A 13,268-nucleotide genomic window follows, 5' to 3' on the forward strand; every position below is an offset into this window, starting at 1 on the left:
CTCAGCCGCACTGGCCCTTGACCCGCCGCCGTCCCACCACTCCCGTAGTCTCGCCGTCGTCGGCTCCGTCCATTCACCTAATTTTACTGACTCTCTCCAAGACAGAAGACTCCAATCCGATCTCAATCCAATTCACTCACTCCATTCCATTCGCACTTTCATTTCATAAGTCTGCATAGGTAAATCGTATGATCGTTGTTGTTTGTTGTGATGAATATATTTTTGTACTACTAATTTTCTCTTTGTAGTTAGAATTTCATTGAAAATGAAAATATTTTCCTTAACATTTAAACAATGTGCCAGTGTCATAATACGTATAAAAAGGAATTACTTGAATAAATTTCATGTTTGAGTTATCAGTATTACAGTTTAATCATATGTGAAAGTCGATATGACAGATAGTATCAAATATTTATGTAAAAGGTAATATTTTTAGCTGTGAATTAGTGATACTGTAACGAATTACATTTATAGGTTAAGATTACAATAAGTTAATATATTAATTCTAAGATTGTATATATAAAAATAGAGTATCAATGATTTGCTCTAATAATTTTGAACTAGTGAATTTGTATAAAGATTAAATATATACCAAGAGCAAGATGTAATTTCATTATGATTTTAGGTAAAAATGGACATAGCTACTAGAGGGAAGACTGAGAATGGCATAAATCAGATGGATATTACACCAAAGACAAATGTGACAGGTATTTATGGTCTTTTTTACATCTTATATTTAATATAACCACATAATTGATTACTCATGATAAATTCTATAACTATATCCTTACAGAAAATAATGAGTTTGACTTGCCAAGAACTAGCAACATGCCTCCCATAAAACAAGTGTAAGTAATTTCTTAAACTGTACGTTATAATACTTTAGGAAATATAAAAACAGAAGATGTAAAATAGTTACAAAAGTTAATTCATTTTATATTATCAAATCTAGTTATTTGCATTAACCTTCATCAAAAGGAAATTATAAAATATTTTTTATTCTTTTCATTATAATATTCTATATATTAAAATAACAGAGTACATTGACCTGCATCGATTTTGCTCCTAAAAGAAAGATAACTAAGGTATTTAACCAATAAGATGTATTTATTTCTAATTTTGAAAGAAAAGTCTATACAAGTTAGTCTATGTTTGGTTTAGTTAATCAACTAGCATATATTTATCATTAAGTATATATATACTCTGTACAGTAGACTTGATTGCCGAGTCCAGTTGTACTTCCTGTTGCTTATTCAGTCTTTAGACTGGTTTATACATGCAATAAGAATAAAAGTGTTAGAAATTATAGCAGTATGTGGAAGGTTGAGTTAGAATAGGACTCAAAAATTATACGTAACAAGAAACAAAGTCTGGAGTACAGAAAATTATGATACATTCAATATTAAATTGGAAAAAACAACATTGCTGGTAGCCCGAATTTGGTTTTTATCTGAGTAAGATACAGAAACAGATTGTCTGCAGTTTATCATTATTATATGTATTATTTTCTACATACGTTATCATTAAAGCCTGCGTTGAGTCTGATGATCGCGGTGCGGGCGGAAGTATCCTCGAAGATTAATTAACAGCTGTGAATAATATGATTAATTTTGTTGGATTACACCACATTTATTGGCAAATTGTGTGAGAAAGATTTTCTAATTGCGAGTCTATATCATTCTTTATCGAATGATGGTAGAAGGGAGGATAAAAGTGTTAAGACGGAAGAAAACGTTGAAAATGTTATCTCTGAACGTTCCAAACATTTCCATCTGCTTGAAACTTATCTCTGACTTACTTTGTGCTTCGTGTTTAATGTGCAATTCTGGACGAGAAAATTCATCTTGAAAACCACTTAATCCGGATCTGTAAGAGAGATCAAATTTTAACGCGTTCTCGTCCGTTGATCCTTTCTCTTTTGTACCGAGATACTTCAACTCAGTATCGCTTCATGGAAAAACATACTAAGTGTGGCTCTCAGTAAACATTGTTATATGTTATACATACTTGGCGCGGTAACTTTTATTATGACACAAGTATTTCTTCTTTTTTCGAGAATGCTGATTAAATAACAAATCGTTGAATAATCTTCGTTATATACGTTGGTTGCATTATACTATCTAGGTTAGCGGCCTAATAATAAATAGTGTAATTAGTTTCCATAAACTAAATACGGTATGATTTGACTGAATGTGTTTACGGGTTTTTTTATCTAGATGAAGATAAAAATCAAACTACATTTTTACTCTATCTGTATTTGCTAAATTTGAATGACAAGTAAATTATTTAAGTGATTCCGGTATCATTTCAAGGCTCCGTAATTGCTTTGTAGCTTGCGATAACTTACGATAATTTTTTTTTTTCCAGTCGTAAAAGCTCATTTTTAACGGTAACAAGAGTTCCGGAACATTCAAATATATGTTAATTAATAAAAATGATCAATCGTACGGTGTTTATATATATTATTATACAATAATTGATAATGCGATACAGTAAAAAATTTATTAATATACTTAACAAGACTTGAGAAAATAATGAAGAATTTGTTTGGTTCTCATTTTCCTGTCAGTGTAGGCTTATACGATACACATAATGAAAGTAAGTTTGGCAAACAGTGGTGCTAATGTATCAACAGGTGTACATATTTCGTGGCAGAGAAGCTCTCGAAGCGTTACTCTTTCACAGTACAAATCTCAATAGTTATTAATGGTGTATATAATATTTTTTATGTGTCTTGTTTTGAAAACATTATTTATTTTCTTCCCTACCTCAGAGAAAATTAGTTTCTCATATAAACAGAGCGAATATCAATTGATCAAAACAAAATTTATTCAAATCTTTGTGAAACGATAATACAATAATGTTTAACGTGCGTAAAGTTTGGAAATATAAGTTACTACTCAACTCAGCTCGGAGGTAAGTCGATCTTCGTCTCACCTTTGCATATTAATTTAAATCTCATATAATTAAATTAACCAATTTGTTATTGTGCGATAAAATCCAGTAATTATCTCGTAGCAAATAATTAAATTTTTAAAATAAGAAACTCTACAAAGAACTTAATTCTTTAGCAGTTTTATCATTTTACAAAGGATATTTGCCAATTTCACAGACGACTTAAAATATTTAAAGTAGCATTAATAAATTTCTTGGCCAATTGGGGTATTTTCTGGGAGTTTTCAAATTAAGCGAAAAATTTACACGCGCGCATGGATGGGCACAAATGCACAGTTTACGTGACACATAAATTCTAATTTATAGCAGTAGTGCATCCAACCGTGTCGCTGTTCCGGAATCATTGAATCGGCCTGCACGTGTATAATAAATTAAAATATCGAAATCTGTGCGCGACACTTTACGATTATTGGAGGGGTTTGTGCATGATAACGAGAGGAAAGCAAAGAAATAGTAATTATTGGAGCTTCGCAAAATAGTATTTAATTTATAGCATTTTTTTGTTTATTATATATAATATACATAAAGTACCTTAATAAAACAATTGTTACATAGAAAATTCTGTTTTGCCACGCACAAGTATTTACTACCCTTTAATACAATACAAACCACCTATTAAATCGGTCACCAAATCAAAATTGTAAATGTTTTTTAAGAATAATTGAACACAGCGTTTAAATAACTGATTTAAATAGAAAATCTCTTTTCCTTTTTGAAAAACAGTAAGCTGTAATTTTGTTACTACTGCAGTATAATAATAATATAGATAAAGATATACGCGCGCGTATCAATAAACAATTTTTGTTATCGCTTTATTCAAGAACTATGTATAAAGATATGGGATTTTAATAAGACGGCAATGATGAATCGATAAGACCTTAGTACGAGAAGTTATTTCGAGAAAGAAAGGTTTTACCGCGTGGTAACGCGTAGGTTCTCGCGTTAATCCTCAATGAGAGATATTAATATCAATTTAGCTCCATGTTTGATATTTTTCGTAAGCAATTGCACGCCTCCTATCAGAGTGACGATTTCACGTGTTCTTTCGTAAAATATACAAAACCAGTAGAGTCATCGATAACTCGCTATGATGAATGAGACGAAAAAAAATCATGAAGCTAAGCGTCCTATTAAAAGAAATTATGGGACAATGGATGTTTTATGGTAAGCTCAAATGCTGTACATTCCTTTATTTAGAATTCTTTGTTTCGAAATTCTCTCAACCATCAATGATCAATGCCTTATCTATGAGACGAGCGAGATAATAGTATAGGGACACACTATAGCGATTTACAATATGACTGGGGATCTTATACGTAAGAGCATTTCGTAGCATTATAACAGTGTGTTGAACTGAAATTTTTTTATTAGTCAATGAATTAGTGCCTGTTTTGAATCTCGATATCGATTCGATTCGTTTCTTCTATTATTATAATTAATAGGACACTCCTTTGTCATGCTTATCACCCCCTTTTTCTCAATTGTAAAAATTTGCAAACATTTAGAAATTAATCGTTCTCTTGTCCTCGTTTCTAATACTATTGCACGATAATGCTGTTATATTTTGAGGTTGCGGTATACAAATTTACTGTACAGGATTATAATAATGTCTTTTGATAGACATGAGGAAAATGTAGTTAGGAAATTTATTTCTATATTTGATATACATTGTACTGTTGATTAATGTAAATTTGTTCTGTTTATTCAAAAATAGGGACGGTGACGACGAGGACGAAGGGGAGTATGAGAAAACAACTTATATGGTTCAAGTACCCAGATCTAAAGACACGAGTAATTCTACAATCGATACAATCATGATCAGAGTTGAGATTAATGGGATGCGGTGCCAAAAATGCGTCAACAATATTCAAAACACCATAGGTGCTGTCCCAGGCATTCTGGATATTAGAGTGGAACTGAGTGAAAAGGCTGGTTATGTGAAATTTAAACCGAGCGAGATTCAGCCAGACCAAGTGTTACAAGCCATTGCCAATATGGGCTTTACGACTTCTTTAGATATTACGTACAACCAAGATAAGGTTGAAAAATCACATCTTCCCAATATGTTTGTTAATAACGTATGCATTATACACATAGATGGAATGAAATGCATGTCATGTGTTAAGAAAATTACTGGTAATTGTATATTAATATTTATAAATAATACAAACTCAAATTGCTATTTTGTAATCATACACGTTCTCTCATATGAGTTTATTTACTTTTCTAGGTGCTCTCTTGGAAAAGCCAGGTGTAAAAGAGGTGGATATAAATTTAGAGTCGAAAGAAGCCAAGATTTGTTACAGCGACAACGGTGACGTTACTCCAAACATAATAGAGGCACATATTCAGGAATTAGGCTTCACAAATTTTATTAAGGAAATAAATGGAAAACCTGTTTCAAGCTCTGTAAAATTGCTTGAATCGAATAAAATATCTAACTCTGATGCGTCGATTGAAAAATGTAGAGCTGATGACAAAAACAACTATCAAAAAATACAAAAATGTTTCTTACACGTTAAAGTAAAAATGACAATATATAAGCAATTTGTTTCTCAGACTTAACGTATATCAGTGTAACAATTCTTTAACATATTTTATAGGGTATGACTTGTGCATCGTGCGTTGCTGCGATTGAAAAACATTGTAAAAAATTGTATGGTGTTCAGAACATCCTGATTGGATTAATGGCTGCTAAAGCAGAAATTGTGTACAGTCCGGATAAAATAAGTCCTGTCGATATCGCTACCAGTATATCAGAGCTTGGATTTCCTACTACTGTAATCGAGGAATCAGGATATGGAGAAACTGAGATTGAATTAAAAGTGAGTATTGGTACCTGTATTTGACGTATAAAACGTTACACATTAATTGTGAAAAATTGGCCATTATTGATTTAAATTAGATCACAGGAATGACTTGTGCATCTTGCGTAAATAAAATAGAATCAACCGTTAAGAAATTGCCTGGAATTCATCATGCCATGGTGTCCCTTGCGATACAGCGAGGAAAATTCAAATACGATACGGATAAAATTGGTATCAGAGATATTGTCGATACTATTAACAAATTAGGCTTCTCTGCTGTTACGATAAGTAATAAAGACAAGGATGGCAGGGACTATTTGGAGCATAGGGAAGACATTAAAAAATGGAGAACAGCCTTTTTCATGTCTTTAATTTTTGGGCTTCCATGTATGATAGCTATGACATACTTTATGCTAGTAATGTCTATTGACAATAAGACACACCAAGATATGTGCTGCATCGTACCAGGGCTTTCTTGGGAGAACTTATTGATGTTCATTTTTTCCACACCTGTTTTGGTACGTATGTACAATGTACTTTAGTAACGCATCTATTTGTAGAAAATCTATCAATGTAGTATATCTTTATTGAATATACCCTAGTTTTTCGGCGGCTGGCATTTCTTCGTTCAAGCGTACAAGGCCCTGAAGCATCATACGACGAATATGGATGTTTTGATTTCTATGACAGCCCTAATATCTTACATTTATTCAATCATTGTACTTATCACTGCAATGGTAAAGCAAGATAACTTTAGTCCTCAAACATTTTTTGACACACCACCCATGCTGTTGGTTTTCATTAGCCTAGGGAGATGGTTAGAGCACGTTGCAAAGGTAATGTGAATTCAAATATTAATCCATTTGCTTTTATCTCATAATTATAAAATATATCGTTTATTTTGTACTTTAATAAAAAGGGAAAGACATCGGAAGCTTTATCCAAACTGCTATCTCTTAAGGCGACGGATGCTACTTTATTAACGTTAGGAAATAACAAAGAGATTCTATCCGAACGCGTGATAAGTATCGATTTGGTTCAACGAGGTGATGCGTTGAAAGTTCTGCCTGGTGCTAAAATTCCTGTTGACGGTAGAGTTTTATTTGGACAATCAATGTGCGATGAAAGCTTAATAACTGGAGAGAGTATGCCTGTGCCAAAAAAAATAGATTCTATTGTTATCGGTGGCTCGATCAATCAAAGTGGCTTATTAATAATCGTTGCAACACATACAGGCGAGCATACAACATTGGCGCAGATTGTTCGGCTAGTCGAAGAAGCTCAAACAAGCAAAGCCCCGATACAGCATTTGGCAGATAGCATAGCTGGTTATTTCATTCCGTTTGTAATAGTGGTTTCAGTTATAACTTTGATATCATGGATAATTATTGGATACACAAGTGTGAACAGTTTGTCAATATCAAAGCACGGAATGAGTCAAGGAGATAGTATTTTGCAATACGCATTTCGATGTGCTCTATCGGTACTAGCAATCGCCTGTCCATGTGCGCTAGGGCTAGCTACACCTACCGCAGTAATGGTTGGTACTGGAGTTGGAGCGTTAAACGGGATATTGATCAAAGGTGCGGGACCTTTGGAGAACGCTCACAAAGTGAAATGTATGGTTTTTGACAAAACAGGCACATTGACTTATGGTTCACCAACAGTAACCAGAATTAGCATGTTTGTTAATGAAAGGATTTGCTCAATAGTGAAACTGCTGATTATTGCGAGAACTGCAGAGACTAATAGCGAGCACCCCATAGCCTCAGGTATGGGCAAAAAGAATTAATTTCGTGGTTTCTTTTATTCAGCCTTCGTATTTTGTACTGTAATATTTGTATGGAATTGTTGTAGATATTTTTTACTTGTGTATCTTAAAATCCCTTAAAATGATAATTGACAGAAATCACACTATAACTATATTTTTGTAGGTTTAAGTAGTGATAATACTATTATAATGTAACTATCTCTTACAGCTATAATACAGTATGCGACGGAGACAATTAAATCGGAGGTTAATGCTCAATGTAGCAATTTTCAATCAGTAACTGGATGCGGTCTAAAATGCAAAATAACTCGTGTGGATACTGCTTTATCGGAGGCCTCTAAAAGTGAAAAGATTAAAAACTACATAAATCATGTACACACGCATCAATCATCTTCGGGATCAATCAATCTGAACAATGTGCCTGTGGATATTGTGAACATCTCTGGATCCGAACAAGGGAAAGAAAATTTGCATTTGCAACAACTTTTAGAACCTAATGTTGAAGGTGATCGAGCCCCATTGTTTGGTGATACCTATGAAGTTTGTATTGGTAATAGAGAGTGGATGCGAAGAAATGCTATAAACATAGCGGAAGAAGTTGACTCGAGAATGATGAAAGAGGAAGAGTTAGGGCGCACAGCAGTTTTAGTGTCAGCGAATAATATTTTGATCGCGATGATCAGTGTCGCAGATACGGTGAAACCTGAAGCGCATCTTGTAGTTTACACACTTAAAAAAATGGGTCTGGAAGTAATTTTATTAACCGGTGATAATAGAAAAACTGCTGCTTCAATTGCCCGCCAGGTAATTTTTTATAAATTAACCTTTTACTTTTAAAGAGCGTTGATATTAATTGTATCCCATACAGGTTGGTATAACGAAAGTTTTTGCCGAAGTCTTGCCTTCCCATAAAGTGGCAAAAATTCAACGGCTTCAAGATCAAGGTTTAAGAGTTGCTATGATAGGTGATGGAATCAACGATAGTCCTGCCCTTGCTCAATCTGATGTTGGTATAGCTATTGCTTCTGGCACTGATGTTGCCGTTGAGGCTGCCGATGTTATTCTAATGAGAGTTAGTTTTGACATTTAGTATATGTAATAATTATTATCATTCTTCTTTCAACATGACTTGCTTAAATCGTAACAATATTTTGTGTTTAAACAGAATGATCTATTGGACGTCATTGCGTGTTTATACCTATCCAAGAGTACTGTTTGCAGAATAAGACTTAATTTTTTATTTGCAAGTGTCTATAATTTATTGGGTATACCCATCGCTGCAGGGGTATTTGTCTCGTATGGCTTGATCCTGCAACCGTGGATGTCATCGGCAGCTATGGCACTTAGTTCTGTCTCTGTTGTAGGAAGTTCTTTAATGCTAAAGTTGTAAGTGATAAATTGTCGTACAGTATGCTTAGATCTCCCTCATTATATATAATTTCGTTTCGAACAGATTTAAAAAACCAACAAGGGCTATCCTAGAAACATCCGAGTATCTTTCAGAGACGCGAGCTCGTACTTCCGACCTAGATACAGTGTCTCTTCACCGCGGTTTGGATGAATTGAGTAGTTTACAAAATCAACAGGCTTGCTCCACCTCTACAATATCCAGGTACAGTCATGCATGTGCCGATAATCCTAAATTAATGCTACAATGCAAGAACACTAACGCTTAAACTGGAATGAACATTTGACTTATATATACTAAATATTTCTGATTTTTAACAAAAATACCTATGAAGCTTTTCTATTTAAATCAAAGTGCATGTACATATTTATATACTCTGGTGTTCGTCGTTATGGAGGAGGGGGTTTATTTAATTTATCTAGATAAGATGAATTTTCATAACACTCATAACTTGTTATCATATATAATATTATATTTTTGGAAATAAATTATCTTTATATTATGCTAAGCGTATTGTTTATTTTGCATATTTGTATATATGAAAAATTATTTTGTTCTTTCAACAAGACATTATAAAGAGAGAAAGTTTATGTATAATTAAATGTCAGTTCAATGAAAATGTAAACACTGCTCTCTTGGATATTTTTAACATTAAATTTTCGAATATTTTCAAAAGCAACTAACACTGCTTTTTGCGCCTTTCATGTAACATTATAAATTTTCCATAATATAAAGTGTCACAAAGTACTACAAATACCTTCCTGTTGTTTCATTAATTCACAGATTTTTTGGAAGATCAAAAGAAGAAGTTGAAGGATGTCTTCTTGGAGATGAAACAGAAGATATTGACTTAACCATTGGTTTTTCCAAATATAAAGAAAAAATGAAAAATTGTACAGATTTAACGTACATTTAAAAAAATTGGTGAATGCGGTACACACCGCTACATAGGCAAAATAGTATTTTTTATAATAATTTTTTTACTTGTACATTAGTTTGTATTATTTTTTTAAGCAAAGATATTTGTAATATACTCTATTTCAAAATTCCATCACACTATATGTGTACAGGATGAAAATTTAACTTTCGAATATCAAGTATCTAGGCAAAAAAAATTATAAAGAAAATTGTTTCTTATAAAAGTTGTTTGACACAAATGGTGATGTAAGAGAAAGAGATGATGATGTTAGTGTAACCTTGAAAATTTATATGAATTCATGAAGGTCATCTTGAATTTTTGGAACGAAACTGCCAATTTTTTATTATTATACTCTTGTAGCTTATTTTAAGAATTTTCCAAAATACTATATTAATTTACCTTTTCATCCAGCCATTCACCAGTTATTTCATTTTGATACATAATATCTTATGTTCATGGGCTCAAATGAAAGCTTGTTCAAAACTATTTTAAAAAAAGCTTTACTTAAATCATGACAATGGATTATTCACGGAGATAAGTCGGTTAGGAAATTAGGACGGGCCAAACTAGCTATATAAAAGAAGTAGTTCGACGGCGGTATAGACATGTCTTTATCTACTTTTATATGAAAGTTACCGTCGAGACACTATCGTGTCTCTTGATAGATGTAGGTTCTACTGAAATAATATATGCAGTTACTATGCATAAATATAAATAACCTCTCACTTATAGTTTCAAATCAAAATATTTATTAAACGTTTAGATAAAATGAAAAATGAATAGTTTTTCTTTAAACCTCTGTAGATAAACTAAAAGTTATGCAATAGACAACAAGTAATTACATTTCAAAAATTCAATATGACTTTCATGTAACATATGTATAAACGATTGTTCAAGGTTAATCTAATGATATTACCTTTTGTATCTCTTATAGTGAAAAAACTTTTGTTGGAAACAACTTCGATAAAAAATCTTTGAAGTTCAGTGTTTTTGAAAATAGGACACCCTGTATAAAGATTTCAATAAACAGCCATATATTAAATAATTTTATATTTAGTATATCAGTATAAGAAGAGCCAGCACATGGACAGATATTTTTATAAAATGTAAATGTTACAAGACCAAACGAATTATATCAGTCACTTTATTTTTGCATAAAAATATTTGAAATTAATTAACATATAATAAATCAATAAAGTAAAAATTGGTAAAGATAGGTTAAGTTTTAAATGATTTATGAAATTATTATAATTATAAAAATAAATATTTATTGAAAAAAATAATTATAAAAAAACTTATTAATAAATTTAAACAAGAGGTATTAATGTGATATATATTTTTAATTTATTTATAACAGCCAAGGCATACCATACTGTCCGTTTTATCTGTCATGTCATATCTAAAGAAAGTTTGGAGAATAACAATTAGTTGGTTATCATAAGAAATTGAGTTTCAATTGGGTTTATACTTACATAGGTAGACTACAATCATGACAAAAAAGTTCATGACATTTGTTGCAAGAAGCCAAACAGTAAGAGCACATAGTTTTATCACAGTAGAAACATTTATTTGCAAAGACACTATTGAAGAGGCAGCAACTGTCACATATATCAATATTTGAATTCTGTAATGAAAGTAAATTAATAAAAGATTTTAAAGAAATCAATGATAATGCTTACAATGCCTTTCTCTTCGACTCTTATTAACTTCATATTGTCACTTAAAATTGTTTGTTTAATGCGAGGACGTGATTTTTGCACAATAGGGCTTTCTTCTTCTGAAGAACTTTTCTCTAAGGTACATAATTCTTCACAGACATTCATTATTTGCGAATATTTTTTCGAGCCTTCTTTTAATAATCTTAGTGTTTTATCTAAAAAGATAGAAACACACACAAATTAAGAATAATAATATTGAATGTTACTTTAAACGTGAAAAATAGCTGTTTAAAAGTAAAGGCAAACACAGTAAAAGATAAGTTTCTTACCGTACACACTATTCATGTGCAGATCTCTGCTAACGCCGTTATTTACATGTTTTTGCTCAACGTGTATTTTGCACTGAGGTAGTAAATCAGCTTCAAAAGGACAAGGACGTTTTGTCATTGTAGAAAAATAACTAAATTAAAAAGGAAAAATGTCCAAATTTCACTATATAATTAATGTTTGGGTTGGGCTGTAGATAGAGCCGGTAGAGGTTAGTAAAGATAAATTTTAGATAAAGAGACCTTGGCTCGAATTTCAGTTTAGCAGTTTCTTCCTGAAGACGAAGACGACGAATACTCGTAAGCTTAGTTGTGGTTGTACTGTATTGAAGCCATTGAAGGTTGTTAAAGTGAGATAATAAATATTAGCTAAGACCGTGCTAAGCTTAAATTTAGTTTATAAATTCGGGTCCTTATTTGAGCAGAACGGAAAGGGCAGGGAAACCGATCATTTTTAAGTCACCTAGTACTACCTGCACCTACCGGCTTTAAATTTTGCATGGATTGATGGATCCATTCCGTATTACGCTACGCATGTATAAATTCTACATTAAACGTGACATAAATTATACTTTCTATGTATGCGCAGAGGTACTGCGGCTACGCTTCTTCAGCATGTATGCAGTCAATAACGGAACGTAGCCGGCATCTATTTGTGATCTATTATTGGAGTGGTTGTTGTAATGGTATTGGTGGTGTTAACGTGAACTCCAAACGATGAAAATAACCTATCTTATAAATAATGTGACACAATAATGGATGTGATCGAATCAAATCTCTTTTGTGTACTTATTTACCTTTGAGTTAATTTAATTGTAATCTTGCTTTTAATAATTATAAAGGCAAATTGTTTCAAACATGGCAAATACAGGTGTTTTGCCTTTTGTGAGAGGTGTAGATTTTAGCTGCAATGACTTTAGTGTAATTATATATTTTTTTACAATATTATAAAATTATTGATACTGAATAGAATTTCATGTTTTTTAGTAACTAATTAAAAATACTTTTAGAATGGAAAGTTTCCTGAGTCAGTGCGTCTTATGACTGGAATACAATGGTTGAAACTTGATAAAACTAGCTTAACTGAAATCCCTGAAGAGATGGGAAAATTATTAAAGCTAGTAAGACTTTCTTCTTATCAGAATTGTTTAATTCAGATATTTGACTGAAAATAATTATATCTGTTTATTTCAGGAACATTTGTCTCTGGTCAAAAATAAACTAGAGAGACTTTACGGAGAATTAACAGAGTTGACCTGCTTAAGAACATTGAACATAAGGCACAATAATATCAAATCTAGTGGTATTCCAGCAGAATTATTTCATTTAGAAGAGCTGACTACATTAGATCTAAGCCATAATAATTTAAAGGAAGTACCTGAAGGTTTAGAAAAAGCCCGTTCCTTATTAAATCTTAATTTAAG

The 13,268-nt window shown here is 32.1% G+C and overlaps 3 protein-coding genes and 1 long non-coding RNA gene across 9 annotated transcripts; 2 read left to right on the forward strand and 2 right to left on the reverse strand.

The window, feature by feature from the left end:
• Positions 1-55: 55 nt before the first annotated feature.
• LOC136785403 (copper-transporting ATPase 1-like) lies at positions 56-9,863 on the forward strand. Of its 6 annotated transcripts, none has more exons than XM_066746430.1 (15): positions 56-179; positions 249-423; positions 626-707; positions 794-848; positions 4,670-5,091; positions 5,186-5,478; positions 5,559-5,780; positions 5,861-6,280; positions 6,365-6,598; positions 6,682-7,534; positions 7,742-8,337; positions 8,402-8,605; positions 8,699-8,919; positions 8,987-9,145; positions 9,725-9,863. In XM_066746430.1, the coding sequence occupies exons 3-15, from the start codon at positions 632-634 to the stop codon at positions 9,855-9,857; spliced, it is 3,888 nt and encodes a 1,295-aa protein (XP_066602527.1). In that variant the 5' UTR covers positions 56-179; positions 249-423; positions 626-631; the 3' UTR covers positions 9,858-9,863. The 6 variants fall into 6 exon arrangements, with proteins under 6 accessions (XP_066602527.1, XP_066602531.1, XP_066602528.1 ...); XM_066746431.1 differs by having other exon boundaries at positions 61-179; positions 253-423; XM_066746434.1 differs by lacking the exon at positions 9,725-9,863 and having other exon boundaries at positions 8,987-9,443.
• On the reverse strand, positions 867-2,133 carry LOC136785408 (uncharacterized). The gene is made up of 4 exons (XR_010824644.1): positions 2,008-2,133; positions 1,799-1,866; positions 1,517-1,589; positions 867-1,265 (listed from the first exon to the last, which is right to left on the reverse strand). It is a non-coding gene; the product is annotated as an uncharacterized lncRNA (long non-coding RNA).
• Positions 9,864-11,120: 1,257 nt separating the features above from the next.
• On the reverse strand, positions 11,121-12,309 carry LOC136785407 (apoptosis regulatory protein Siva-like). Its single transcript, XM_066746442.1, has 5 exons — positions 12,088-12,309; positions 11,848-11,978; positions 11,540-11,733; positions 11,333-11,484; positions 11,121-11,259 (listed from the first exon to the last, which is right to left on the reverse strand). Exons 2-5 carry the CDS (start codon positions 11,963-11,965, stop codon positions 11,205-11,207), a joined length of 519 nt encoding a protein of 172 aa, XP_066602539.1. The 5' UTR covers positions 11,966-11,978; positions 12,088-12,309; the 3' UTR covers positions 11,121-11,204.
• A 217-nt stretch (positions 12,310-12,526) lies between these two features.
• LOC136785401 (protein flightless-1-like) lies at positions 12,527-13,243 on the forward strand (the record flags this gene model as incomplete). Its single annotated transcript, XM_066746427.1, has 3 exons — positions 12,527-12,765; positions 12,855-12,965; positions 13,039-13,243. Coding segments are annotated over exons 1-3 (379 nt in total), but the record flags the coding sequence as incomplete, so codon positions are not given.
• Positions 13,244-13,268: the final 25 nt, after the last annotated feature.

The sequence above is a fragment of the Prorops nasuta genome, unplaced genomic scaffold (genome assembly GCF_024137725.1).
Source record: "Prorops nasuta isolate Cenicafe-Biocafe unplaced genomic scaffold, Cenicafe_Pnas_1.2 PNAS00320, whole genome shotgun sequence".
Classification (NCBI taxonomy): Eukaryota; Metazoa; Arthropoda; class Insecta; order Hymenoptera; family Bethylidae; genus Prorops; species Prorops nasuta.